Raw genomic sequence first — 14,204 nt, forward strand, 5'->3', positions numbered from 1 at the left:
CTATCCTTCAGAAAAAGCTCACAGCATCTTTGTAAAAGGGGGTCCTTTGTGGGGTACACCAGCTTATTTAAAGGCACAAATTTTAAATCTCACTACAATATTTATAAATGTTTCCTTTTCTTTTGCGAGCACATGATGAGCACGTTCTTCATCCGGTTTGGAGGTTTTCACCCTTTTAGGTCTGGTATAATGGTGGAATGTTAGGCGGCAGATTGTTATTCGAGATTCGGAAAAATGCTTCTTCTTAGAATTCAATGCTGAATTTCACATCAGATCCAACTTTAGCACAATACACACAGGAGATCTTTAAAATATACACTATATGGACAAACCTGGCTTTTCCAGCCATTATGTGGTTCTTGGGTGGCAAGTTGGCACACAATTGTATAGGATGTCTTTGTAGAATTTACATTTTCCTTCACTTAAACTTGGAGACTCAAACCTATTACAGAATCACAATACTCCGGTGGGCTATGGTGTGTTGCCTGAGTGCCTATGAACATTTGAAGAAGAGCCTTTATTTGTCCTATATACATTACAGTACAGTGATATTCCATTATTTGCTTATCCCAATGATTTTCTTCATTGGGGTCAGAGCACAGGGTCAGCAATGATACAGCGCCCCTGGAGCACAGAGGGTTAAGGGACTTGCTGGTGAAAGTGCCAAAGAGCGGCAGCTTGGTGATACCGGGGCTTGAACCCCCGACCTTCCGTTAAGTAACCCATATCGCTTTATCTGTGTGAAGCTGCTTAAAAACAATGTCCATTGCAAAAATTGTGCTATACAAATAAAATCAAATTAAATTGTATATAATACGGGTTTAACGGTACAAAAAATTCAGTTCGGTGCGTACCTCGATTTTTAGGTCACGGGTCGGTCAATTTCGGTACAATAATGGGTGAAGAAATGCAAAACATAAAATTGCTTGCCGTTTTTTATTAACATGGTTTATTATTATTATTATTATTATTATTATTATTATTATCATTATTATTGACATTTGTGATTTGTGAACAGTTCACATTTTTAAAAATTTTTTCAATAAAATGCCTGCTTGATTAAATATATAAAATAATATTTTATATATAAAAAAAAAAAATCTGAATCAAATGAATGCAATATACTTTTAATTATATTGATTAAATTGAGTAATCAATCAAATTGGCATAAATTAAATAAATTAAATACAATTAAATAAATGGAAAAGATTTAATTAGTTTGCATTTGTTAGACCCATTTGGGTAATACAGATGTGCATGTTTGTTTTACATTTAATATTTAATTTTCTAAAAAAATATGATCAACTGTTTTATTTAGTTTAGCATACTTTAACAAATGTCCTTCCATTCGTCATTCATTTACTTCCTCCGAAGTATGCGGAATGATCAGAATTCTCATTTTAAAAGAAATTCTTAAAGATGGAGAACTCTAGTTAATTTTTTATACCCCTGGCATTGTTGTGTCTGTTTATAAGTTTAATAATAATAATAATAATAAAAAAATGGACGAAATGTACGAGGCGGAGACTAAACAAACTTGCGGTCCACCACTTAATACGTTCCTGATCGAAGATTTTCAGTACGAATACGTGTACCGTTACATCCCTAACATATACAGTATTTCACAAAAGTGAGTACACCCCTTACATTTAGCAACTATTTTAGTATACATTCTCAAGGGACAATACTATAGAAATGAAACTTGGATATATTTTACAGTAGTCAATGTGCAGATTGTATAGCAGTACATATTTACTGTCCTCTAAAAATGTCCTCTGTAAATGTCTCAACTTAGACATCATTGTCTAAATAGCTGGCAACAAAAGTGAGTACACCCTAAGTGAACATGTCAAAACTGTGTCCAAAGTGTCAATATTTTGTGTGAGCACCACTGTTCACCACCTCCTGCGCATGGAATTAACAGAGCTGCACAGATTGCTGCTGAGATCCTCTTCGAAACATCACGGAGCTGTTGGATGTTAGACACATGGCACTTCTCCACCTTCCATTTAAAGATGCCCCACAGGTGCTCAATAGGGTTCAGGTTGAGAGATATACTTTGTCACTCCATCACCTTCAGCTTCCTTAGCAAGGCAGTTGTAATCTTGGTGGTGTGTTATAAGTTGTTTTCATGTTGGAAAACTGCCGTTCGGCCCAGTTCCTGAAGGGAGGGCATCATGTTTTGCTTCAGAATGTCTCTGTGCATGTTTTTATCCATGTTTTTCTATCAATGAACCGCAGCTCCCTAGGACCAGCAGCACCCACGCAGCCCCAGACCATGATGCTACCACCACCATGCTTGTCTGCAGGAAAACACAATTTTGCTGGAGACCATCTGAGCCAAACAAGGTTATCTTAGTTTAATCAGACCACATGACATAGTTCCACAGTAATCCATGCATTTGCACAGGTTGTCTTCAGCAAACAGTTTGCAGGCTTTCTTGTGAAACAGTTTCAGAAGAGGCTTCCTTCTGGGACAACAGTCACGCAACCCGACTTGTTGCAGGTGTGCGGCAAACGGTCTGAGCACTGACAAGTGGAACTTCCGTTTCTGTTTTTTGAAGCAGCTTCTGCACCTGACGCACGCATGGCATGAGGTGCCATGCTTAACATCCAGTGGTCATTATGAGAGAATTGTACTCAAAGCACCACATTTTAACTGCTCCTATACAAGATACACAAATTTAAATGGTCCTGTCAAGCAAACAAAAACATGAACATGATGAATAGGACATGTGGCTTTGCATGGTTACACGTTGTACAGCTGTTATCACTTAGGGTGTTTGTCTCCAGCTATTTAGACAATAATGGCTGTATGTTAAGTTATTTTCAGAGGACAGTAAATCTGTATACTATACAAGCTGCATGTTGACTACTCATATATTCAAGTTTCATCTCTATAGTATTGTCACTTGAGAAGATCTACTAAAATTGTTGTGATCAGACAGACAGGCAGGCAGGCAGGCAGGCAGGCAGGCAGGCAGGCAGGCAGACAGGCAGGCAGACAGACAGACAGACAGATTTAATAAATTCTATTTATTATCTTACCAGAAGTAGGACTTGACATGTTCTTGAATCAGCACCCACGTTTCTCCAAAGTCGTCTGACTTCCACAGCTTCATAAAAAAAAAAGAAAGAAAGAAAGAAAAAAAAGAAAGAAGCAAGGAAAAGGAAGTAGGTAAAAGTTTATGAGAATTCAGACACAGCTAATGACTATTTTTATTCAAAGACAAATTCAGACGAAACCTTTTTTCCTACAGGCTTTAAATCTGATGAATCACCACACATATTGGACAAGAGCCACTGGCCCAAGAGTTGCAATATAACATATCTAATGCAAAGTTAATTCCCTCCTGAGTCAGAACACTAAAATAACCATCTTGCATGTTAACAGCTATTTCATATAAAAAAAATAAATAAAAAATAAATAAAAAAGCCCTGCTTTTATATCTAAAAATAAATCAAAGCTGACAAGGAATATGCAATGACATTTCACTCCAGCATGTCTCAAGGACTGTTTCGGACAAACCTGCTTATTAGGGTGAGAACTGTCATAACCCAGGACGAGGTCCGGTCGCTTGTTGTGTAGGAGCAGGTCTGTGGGTTTGAATGGGATGGAGAATCCCTGGATGCTCTTGCAGAAGTCAAATGTGTTCCAAATGTAACTGTTTTTGGTGTCGGCAAAAAGGTACTGAGGAGAACAAGACAGAAGAGAAATGCAAAGCTGATAAATCTTTTTTTTTTTCCCCTTTTCTTTTTTAATGCATTCATCAATAATGTTTTATCCTAGTCAGGGTGTATCCAGAGTTTATTCTGGAAACAGTGGTAACATTGAATCTGAAATTCCCGTCCATCGCAGGTCAACGTGTACACATTTGTGTTGTAAACATAAACTATACGGCAAAAGTATTGGGACGCCCGGATCGGCCACATGTGGTTCTTCTGCAAAGTTGGTATAGGATGCCTTTAATTAAATGCTCCCTTCTCCTTATCTAGGAGACTCAAACTTGTTCTAGCATGACAGTGGTTTACATGGGTTAGAGTGGAAGACCTTCTGCTACAGCACTTTGACCTCAACCCTACTGAACATCTTTGAAATGAATTGGAGCGCTGACGGCACCCTAGGCCTCCTCACTCTACAGGAGTACCTGACTTTACTAACACCCTTATGGTTAAATGAGCACAAATCTCAACCACACTCCAAACTCGCGGAGACGGAAAGAGACGTTCAAAAAGATCAGGTCGACTACTGAAATAGTTTTTATGCCAAGATTGGAAAGCTGTTGCAAAACTGCAGTGGACTACGGAGGTAAACACAGCAATACATTCTAAACGATGGGAAAGCGTTGTGGACCGACCGAGAATTCGCTGACAAAGACACAATCGGCATAATGTACAGAGACTTTTGGGACACTCTGTAGAATAGAATGCAGTTGAAGACACTTCGAAACTGTTTATTCATCTATGGACACTATACTGGTTTCTACTATTGATTTGATGCTGCTCTTGAATCATGCAGCTGCCCTTAACTAGCAGACATCTGGCATACACGTACACGTATTCGTTTACGAATGAGCCTCTTTCACACCTATTGGCAATTTTATGCAGCTTAATCCACCTTCTGGGAGGTGGAATGAAACCTTCAAGCAAATTGGACATGATTGATTGGTTGATCATTCAAGAGATCTCATTTTGTAATATTGTTTTCAAACTGCAGATTCTTCGCTGAAGTACTGAAATATTAAGGGCATTATTTGAATGTGTAATTGGAAATAAGAGCTTGTTATACCGGAACTTTCCACTGACAGAACACATAGAATAGAATAGAATAGAATAGAGAATAGAATTGCCTTTATTTGTCGAAAAAACATTGCAGCACAGTAAAATTCCTTCTTCGCATATCCCAGCTTGCTCGGAAGCTGGGGTCAGAGAGCGCAGGGTCGGCCTCAATACGGCGCCCATGGAGCACAAAGGGTTAAGGGCCTTGCTCAAGGGCCCAAAAGTGGCAGCTTGGCGATGTGTGAGAATTAGAAAAAAATAAATGCTCTAAAACCCCACCATAAAAACATCATAATTAATATAACAATTTATAACTAACTCTGATAGACTTGAATTAAAAAAGAAAAATGTGAAACAAAGATTGTGGCATTTTTGTTTTTGTAATTATGCAACTTTAATCCTCCATCTGTGTCACATCCATGCTTTCGCTGTAACCTCTCTGTTGTTATTAGCAGATCAGCTTCTACACTGGTATGACGGCCAATGTGACGAGAGCGCAGAGGACGTACCAGGTCAGAGAATGAAAAGAATGACGGGAATGAGGAAGAGAAAAGGAGCGAAAGGAGCGTTGCTAACAGATGAACGCGCTGTGATGTAAAACACAGTCTTCCACAGGGAGGAGAGAGCGAAGAGAACGAGCTGCTATAAAAAGACGTGCTCATGAGCAGTCATGCCTTTTGTCTTTGGGGAAATTTTTATCTTCGATTTGCATGGACCGTGCTTGGATATTTTATATTATATATATATATATATATATATATAAAAAAAGAAAAAAATTAAAAAAAGAAAACTTGCTTATTTTTTATGAGGATTATTATTATCAAGAGAAATGCATCTATTTCATAAAATAAATGAACAGTTGTACTAATGCCATGCTACTACGTTATATCCTTCTCCCTTTGTCCTGATATGGCTCATGATTGTGACTTGAGAAACTGCAGTGCAAATCACGGTGCAGAGAACAACTTTAATTCCCAGGTGTCTTGGCAAAAGCGTAAAACTCCTCCCTGAAGCAGGCAATTATGTTGGGTGCCAAGGGCGACGGCTACAGGCAAGGCCAGGTCTATTAGTCACGCTGTCGCACTGGGTCTCGTGAGAACTGCTCCCACGCGCAATCCAGCTTCTCCACACAAACACACACCTTAAGAGAACAAAAGGCCAGAGGAGCACACTGCCTCTACATCAAAACAACCTGAACTGACCCTCTCTTTAGTGCTTTGAGGTTAATGCTTGAGATTCGAGGCATAGATACTTACACGCCGGTTATCAGCAGGGCTGTGGTAGAACTGCGAGATCACCTGCTTGCTGGTCTCCTTCCCACTAGGCAGGTTAAACTTATCTGATATATGGATGAAGGTGGTCCCATAGTCGTACGACACATAAACCTGTGGGAAAAGCGTAAAAACAGCAGTTAAATATAGCACTGAATGTTATAGGCTTTAACAAATACAGTATGTGGACAAAATATTGGGGCTCCTGCCTTTTCCAAACATATGTATAAATCCCCAAACCTTTTTTATTTTATTTTTTTATAAAATGGAAAAGTTTATTGGACTTTGATGAGACCTGCTATAGGATTTAGAGACCATGGCGTTGAGTAAAAGACAAAGGTGGAGCTGGAGGTAGCAGAGCTAAAGATGTTGAGATTTTCATTGGGAGTGATGAGGATGGACAGGATTAGAAATGAGCTTATTAAAGGGCCAGTGGATGTAGGACGTTTTGGGGACAAAGTAAGTGGCCCGATTGAGATGGTTTGGACATGTGCAGAGGAGGGACATCAGTAGGAGAATGCTGAGGATGGAGCTGCCAGGAGTAAGGAAAAGAGGAAAACCAAGTAGAAGGTTTATGGATGTGTTGAGGGAAGACATGCAGGTAGTTGGGTTGAAAGAGGGAGATGTAGAGGACAGGGGGGGGTATGGAGACGGATGATCCGCTGTGGTAACCGATAATGGGAGCAGCCGAAAGAAGAAGAAGAAGACAGTTGTATAAAATGTCTTTGGAGATGGTAGAATTATATTTTTTCTTCACTTGAACTAGAAGACTCAAACCGGTTCCAGCATGGCAATGCCCCTGTACACAAAGCCCTCTAATGTCCCAAACAGCTCTATGAAGATATGGTTTTAGTAGCGACCTACCGTTTTTGCTGATTAATCGGCAAAGATTGTTGATTTTTAAAACTATCTGCAAAAATCCCTATTGATAGTTTTTCCGGGTCGCGTCCATGGCTGGAGTGGCTAAGAAGGTAACTTTTAGAAGCAAACTACTGAAACCACTTGCTGTTTGTATTAATTAATACTATAATTCATTCAAAATGTATTTTATTTAGCACATTTTCATGATTGAGTACGGTTTTATGTTTGGAATAAAGTTCTGTATTATTTTACACTGAATGTTTGACTAATTGGTTGATTAATCGTTTATCGGCAAGTGTGACCCAACCTAGCTCTCAGTATCGTTAAATCCACTACCGGCCGACCTCTATTTTACATAGATTCACATACACTATATGTAAGAAGAAAAAAAAAAAAGGATTATGATACCTGACTCTTCCAGCCATATGTTCTTCAAACTGTTTCTACAAATGCAATTGTTCAAGATGTTTTTGGATAAAAACGCATTAAAATCTCCTTTTATTTGAAATTCGATAAGGACGTTGTTTACATGGGTTGAATCCTAAGTGCCCCGCTACAAAACTCTGATCTCAACACTAGTAAATATTTTTGGGTTAAATTGGAAGGCTGATTGCACCCAAAGCCTCCTTACCCTACATAAGTACCTGATTTTACTAACAACCTTTTGGCTGAATGAGCACAAATCTCCACAATCAAACATTAAAATTAGTGCAACATCATCCCAAAAGAGTGACTTTTTTTTTTTTCTTCTTCATAACAGCACTTTTCAATAAAGGCTAAATGTGGAATGGAATGTTCAAAAACACACCAATCATATGGACAGGTGTTCATCATTTCAGGTTTGAAGAAGTTAAACATTTCAAAGTGTACAGTAACTCTTATCAAGTCATGGCACACTACCATCATGTTGATTATTCCTGCAACAAGGTCCTGTTGTATTTCATTCCTTGCAGTAGTAAGCAATTACTGTAATCACTGTCATGATGGCACATAAACAAGCGAAATACCAGCATTAATCGGCAGGCTTGTGGCACTATCACAAGACCAGTCACAAGACAGTATTCATAAAGGCAAACTGGATTTTGGAAACAGTTATTGAAATTATGGAAACAGTCGAGTTCAAGGTCATTTTAACATTCAATTTACATTAGATTCTGTTGTATGTTCTTCGTATTTATATACATGATGTAGATACTAACAATTTGGTATTAGATCTGAGGTAATAAGTAGTACAATGGTGACAATTTGTGACATTACAAAATGGTGACAACTGAATATGGCACTAGACATAGCTCTAGCCTATATTTGTTGGTTACACTATGAGTGTAAGTAGATGAGTAAAGAAATGAAAAGTGTAGGAAAATAATTAGCAAATCCAAATTTGTACCATTGAGTACAATTTCTTTTTTTAACATAAAAACTATCTATTTGTGGTTATATTTAGTATTGTGCAACAATAAAAAAAAAGTCGTTTTCCTAAATTTTTTATTGCAATTGATATCTTGAAACTCAATAGTTCTCTTGAATAAGACAGAAATCTTACGTTTTTCACATGACCAAAAAATCTGACCTATCAGATAGAGGGACACAATAGTAGTATTGTATAAATGATACCTGAAACATACCCCCCAATGTGTTAACCAAATAGATACTAAAGTACTCATTTATTTACAATTATAAACGTATAATACTCATATAAAAGAGTATAAAATAAATAAAATCTTATATAAACTTAAATAAAATACAATTACGAATATACAGCAATATGTCAACTTCTGCTAGTGAAGCGGCATGCCGAATATAATAAAAGATAAACAAAACTAATGCTCCTCTGTCATTACAAGCTTTCTATTCACGCTGCAATCAGTTCTCACTTTCTAGGTCCTGATTTTGTGTGAAGACAATGCAAAAGTCAAGTCACCGTTCTCAAGTTCCCCTTCCTGCCTTTAGCATTTGTTTTAAACCAGAGAATATCTGGTTCGGCAAATACAAATGCTAAAGTCACTTGAGAACTTGAAAACTACCTCCCATTTTATCCAAACCCCCTTCGGGACTTATTTTTTTTATGTCTGAATGATCAGTCATTCGAAAACAAATCCTGGGCAAAGGTTCACCTTTTTAAATTCTCAAAGCTTTTGTATGTGGGCCATCACATTCTTTCTGAAAAATGTAGGCACCGGATTGATGCCAATGCCGTACTGGGTATCAGAGATCTTAAAAAAGATAAATAAATAAATCAATCTTTTCCTCAGGGTTTTGATTTTCCACCAAAGAACGCTAAATCATAAGTTTAACACTGGAACTAACATTTGTACAGTTTTACTGTTTCATGAGTAGCTGGGCAGTATTATTCAAAACTGGACTAGATGCAGTAATGTAATTATTACTGGTATATGTTTTTGATGGTAATTCAGAAAGTTCAAAACGCACTTTATTAGATAAACTAATAATTCACACTCTCTCTGCCTCCCCAGAATATAAATGCCACTTCTGTATACATGTTGCAAAAAGGAAAGTCTAATTTGTATTAAATATGGAATGAACAAAGATGGACGCCAACTGTTTATTTCAAGTTATTCCAGACAAACTGCCAATTTTTTAAAACCCATTTGAATTGTAAATTATATTTTACTGCACATACAGTATATGCGATAGTACTATACTTTTTAGTAAATTTGATTCCTTTATTCTATTTTATTCTGTCCATTTTTCTATTCCATCACATACCGAGGACTAGGCATTAAAATATTTCACTGCATGCCATTCTGTATTTTACCGTAATTCTTACAACAACAGGAAGTTACTGTAAAAGTCTAATTTTTGTATTGTGCATGTAGTGTGAAGGGAATATTTTGCATGACAAGCATGCACACATCGTGCAGACACTCCCATCTGTGTGATTTATCTATCCAATGAGCATAGATCACTGAATACTTTATAAGCAATGCTGACTTCACAAAAACAACCCTTAATGGGACTTGGTATATTTACATTTATTTCACTCAAAGACCCTGTTAACAAAATTCCACAATAAATGCATATGCAAATTTTCACAACTTCTCAACCTTTGTGTTTGTGTTTTCTTCTAATAAAGTCCTACCATGATAAACCCTATCCAAAACATAACACTTCTTGTGGTCAAGATGGAAAACAGAACATTGTAGTGATTGTCTGACAGGATTCGAATTATATAATAAAAGGCAGATTCACATGCAGAGGCTTTGAAAAACAGATGGAGCTTTTTAATCTGACGGCCTCCAATAAAGGCAAAATATGTTGTCATGAGCACGGGCCTCTACAGCTCAGCAGCGCTGCAATTTCCTGATGTGTGACTCAGAATCTATTATGCAAAGTAAATGCAGAGTTTCTGCAGATGGAGAGATAAAAAGAAAAAGAAAAAAAAAACAAGGAGTATTTAAGAAAGGAGGACATCAAGACGTCAAGACTTTTAGGGTTGCAGAAGTGAAGGGACTCCAGAATATAATATGCTTTATTCTCTTGTTTAAATTTATATCTACGATGACTCACCTTAAATTAACATATAATCATTTAACTGTCATTTCAATGGAAACTGGGTGAAATTAATTTGTCAAATATATATATATAAAAAAGGAATCTAAAAAAAAATAGACATGAAAAAAAATAATAAAAATAAAGAAACAGCGCTACAGTGGCTCAGCTGCATTACTGGATTTACTCAGGAGAACTCCTGTATATTCATGATTTTGTCGCCTTCACCTCTCTGTGAGCATTGTTTGTTTTTAATAAAGCATTGTGTCAGTCACCAAATGTAAACATGCGTTGGAACTTGTGCACGATTACGAGCATCAAAATGCTCAAATGTGTATGAAGACAATTAGTGTATTAAAGTTTTTGTAAATCTGTCTGGGATTTTTAAGTCAGAAAAATTGCACACACTTAAAAACTTAAAAATTAACAATGAGGCCCAAAGTAAAGAATGTACAATATACTCTCTGTTATAATCCGATAAGTGTTCATAACATTGTGCAAATCTGGTGCACCTTTAGCCTTAAAAAAAAATAATAATAATTGCCAACTTAGCATGTTGCATTTTTCAAGTAATGTCTAAACCTGTTAAACAGCAGCATTTGTCATCATGGCCTCTGCTGATTCTCAGCTACGCCGGCCAACCTGGCTTTTTGTCAAATTCATCAAAAAGAGATGCCACATAGTCTAGATAAATTGTGGCTTCTACAGGACAGCGAGAGACCTGCGAGACCTTCACAATCAAAAATGAATAGATAAAAACCCCAGTTCACTCACGAAGCCACTGTCGCGCCATTATTGACGTGAATAAGTCATAACCTGGGTAGCAGACCTGCAACCGTGAGGCTTTCACTCCACTCAAGTGTACTCACAGGAAATGTCAGGACACTCAGAGAGAGAGAGAGAGAAAGAGATAGAAAAAGATAGAAGGAGAGAGAGAGAGAGAGAGAGAGAGAGAGAGAGAGAGAGAGAGAGAGAGAGAGAGAGAGAGAGAGAGAGAGAAAGTGGCAACATGTCAGCTTTGAACACAGTGATACACTCACCGAACTGCTCTTGGGGTCGGTTGCTCCGACGCTGTCTCTTGCCAAAGCTACGATGACGTTACTCTTCTCTCCAGCCCAGTGCACAACCATCTGGTTATGAGAGTCATTCAGGTTGGCCTGTAAACAACAATCTGTCAGTATACAAAGCTATACAAATAACATATTAAAGTCAAACAGTTTATTAAAAAAAAAAAAAAAAACAACAACAACAACATAAGAAAAAGAATAAAATTGTGTGTGTGTGTGTGTGTGTGTGTATATATATATATATATATATATATATATATATATATATATATATATATATATATATATATATATATATATATATATATATATATATATACACAAACATTTCATCTTATGAGGGCTTTATTCTCAACAAGCATGGGTAATAAAGGTGTATAGGTCAATATTTTTATTGTTCTTACTGAAATATCTAGGGAGAATAATAAAGCACAGTTGCTGAAACAACATTATAAAAACCTGTGTATCACAGAGCTGAGAAAAAGTGCCTAAAAAGGACAGTATACAACTCTGAGTCACATTTTTGACTGTTCAGAAATACAAACATAGTGACATTCAGTGCTACACAATAAGATATTTGAGAAACAAACGAAGCACAGAGAGAGAGAGAGAGAGAGAGAGAGAGAGAGAGAGAGAGAGAGAGAGCGAGAGAGAGAGAGAGAGAGAGCGAGAGGAAAAAATAGGAAGCAAAAAAGAGCAGATTGTTGTTCTTAAATTAAGCTATAAAGTAAATATGTTATGCTAATATAACTAACTATCTTTGTATTTGTTATTGCTGAATTCACACCTAAATGAAAAGATATACAGAGGGTAAAAAAAACACACCAGGGCTTGATTGAGCGGAGAAAATGTGACACACTGTATACATATTTGTAGTATTTTTTGGTAGCTAGCTGGTGTATGGAGCCAATGCAATGGACAGTGTTTCTCACTTTTGTGTCCAGTGGGCCAAGTACATGGTGCTATGCCCCTGATAAAGCACCAAGTAAGAAAATCAAGAAAAAGATGAAGAAACATGCTAATCATGAAATCAATAACGCTAGAAGATGAACGATTTCTTGACGTAACTCAAGAATCTTCAAGAATCTTGAAGCCTACAATCTGATTGGCTCTCTACCATTCAATCTGTTTGTTTTTCTGAAAGAAAATGTCTGTCAAATTCCTTTTTTTCTTTGAAAGCATAACGTTTTCAGTCATGTTTATCGAAGAAATGTAATTGTATTCTGTAAATAAATGTAAAAAAATAAAAAATAAAACTACCAGATGTAAAGTTTGACTATTGATCAGTGATGGATAATAAATATGTACGGTATCTATCGTGCCAGTAATTCGTGTTTGAAGCTGGCTTTGTCAAAACTAGCAGAATAGTGTTCAATATTGCTTGCATGCTAATCAGTCAGATTTGCTAATTAGATATGTCCTGGTAGCATGAAATAAGCTAGAATACTCTCAGCTTGTTCTTTTCCTTCTCACATCAAAAAATCATTAAGTATTTATAGCGTGTGGGTTGTTTTTTTTGTTGGCAAATCTTGGCAAGTAGAATGAAATGAGTTGAAGTTAAAGTTAGCTCCTGAACTAGCCACACTGTGGATTCCAGGAGGCAGGGTTTCATGTACAAGCGCAAACAAATGATGCTAATGCTTGTTTTTTTTAAACCACATAACTGCTAAAGCTGCTCAGAAATTCTTAGAAATTCTGTCTCTATTCTATCCCGGAACTACAACCGAGGAACACTATTATAAATGCTAAATCGAAAAAAAAATAAAAACACAAATCTTCTGCCAGCGGTTCTCCTCGTCACCTGCTGTGGCTGCTCCTGTTGCTGCAAAGCAGGTGTGTATTTGATACATCAGACCCAAATCCATCCTTTCAGGCAACTTACTATAAGCGCTCACATTTCATACAGCACAAACAGGCCTTGGCCTAGACAAAACACACACGAGAAGGCACAACAAAACCCAAGTGGCATGGGAAAGACAGAAAAAGGGGAGAGAGAGTAAAAATGTGTCAGCTTTTCAATTTGGAATTCTGAGCCGTGAAGCCTTTCTCATCTTTAATTCAGGACCATGATGGGATGTGGGCTTTTCAGATGATGGCTCTTCTGATGCTCTATTAAAGTGAAATATTACAAACCACAGCATTTCCCTTTGAAGAGCACAAGCTTACTTTCATATATATATTTATATCCTATTTTCAATGCAAATTAAAAAAAAATATCAAGGTTATTATTAAAGCCTTTTAAATATTCATTTGCATCAAGGAAGCAAACATATTTTAGAAGATATCTAGGAAAGGAGTCAGGTGATGACGAATCACATGACCCCACAGCGTTTCCTGTAACATTTAAACAGTGGCTCTGAATTGCTTTACATTATGAATGAAGTGCGTTTAGTGAGACGTAGAGCCGAAGTTACATTCATAAATCCGAACAATCCATATATCTATTTAGACAGACATACTCTATGGAGATGCATCTTGATTGATTTCGAGCCTGTAAAACAACTCGACTTTACACATCATCCCTTAACACAACAAGGAAAACGAGCATCGAGACTTTTCTCTGTACTCACACTCAATGTAATTGAAGACCCTTCTTTTCAACTAAGCACTTTCATGCCCATTAGATCATTTGTAAAGTAGAAACCAAAATGAAGTTTGCACTCTTTTGTTCCTATGTAGCAATTTTATTCCACTGCATACAATTCAATGAACCAAA

The 14,204-nt window shown here is 36.9% G+C and overlaps 1 protein-coding gene across 1 annotated transcript in view; it reads right to left on the reverse strand.

Annotated features, from left to right (window-relative positions):
* sorl1 (sortilin-related receptor, L(DLR class) A repeats containing) overlaps nucleotides 1–14,204 on the reverse strand; it is an 89,471-nt gene that overhangs the window by 65,771 nt on the left and 9,496 nt on the right. Inside the window, exons 2-5 of the mRNA XM_083549343.1 lie at nucleotides 11,462–11,578; nucleotides 6,036–6,164; nucleotides 3,530–3,691; nucleotides 3,049–3,116 (exon numbers count right to left, since the gene is read on the reverse strand). Of these exons, the coding sequence (XP_083405469.1) occupies nucleotides 3,049–3,116; nucleotides 3,530–3,691; nucleotides 6,036–6,164; nucleotides 11,462–11,578 (476 nt within the window). The remainder of the gene's footprint in view (nucleotides 1–3,048; nucleotides 3,117–3,529; nucleotides 3,692–6,035; nucleotides 6,165–11,461; nucleotides 11,579–14,204) is intronic.

This window comes from Silurus aristotelis, assembly GCF_946808225.1.
Source record: "Silurus aristotelis genome assembly, chromosome: 8".
Taxonomy (NCBI): domain Eukaryota; kingdom Metazoa; phylum Chordata; class Actinopteri; order Siluriformes; family Siluridae; genus Silurus; species Silurus aristotelis.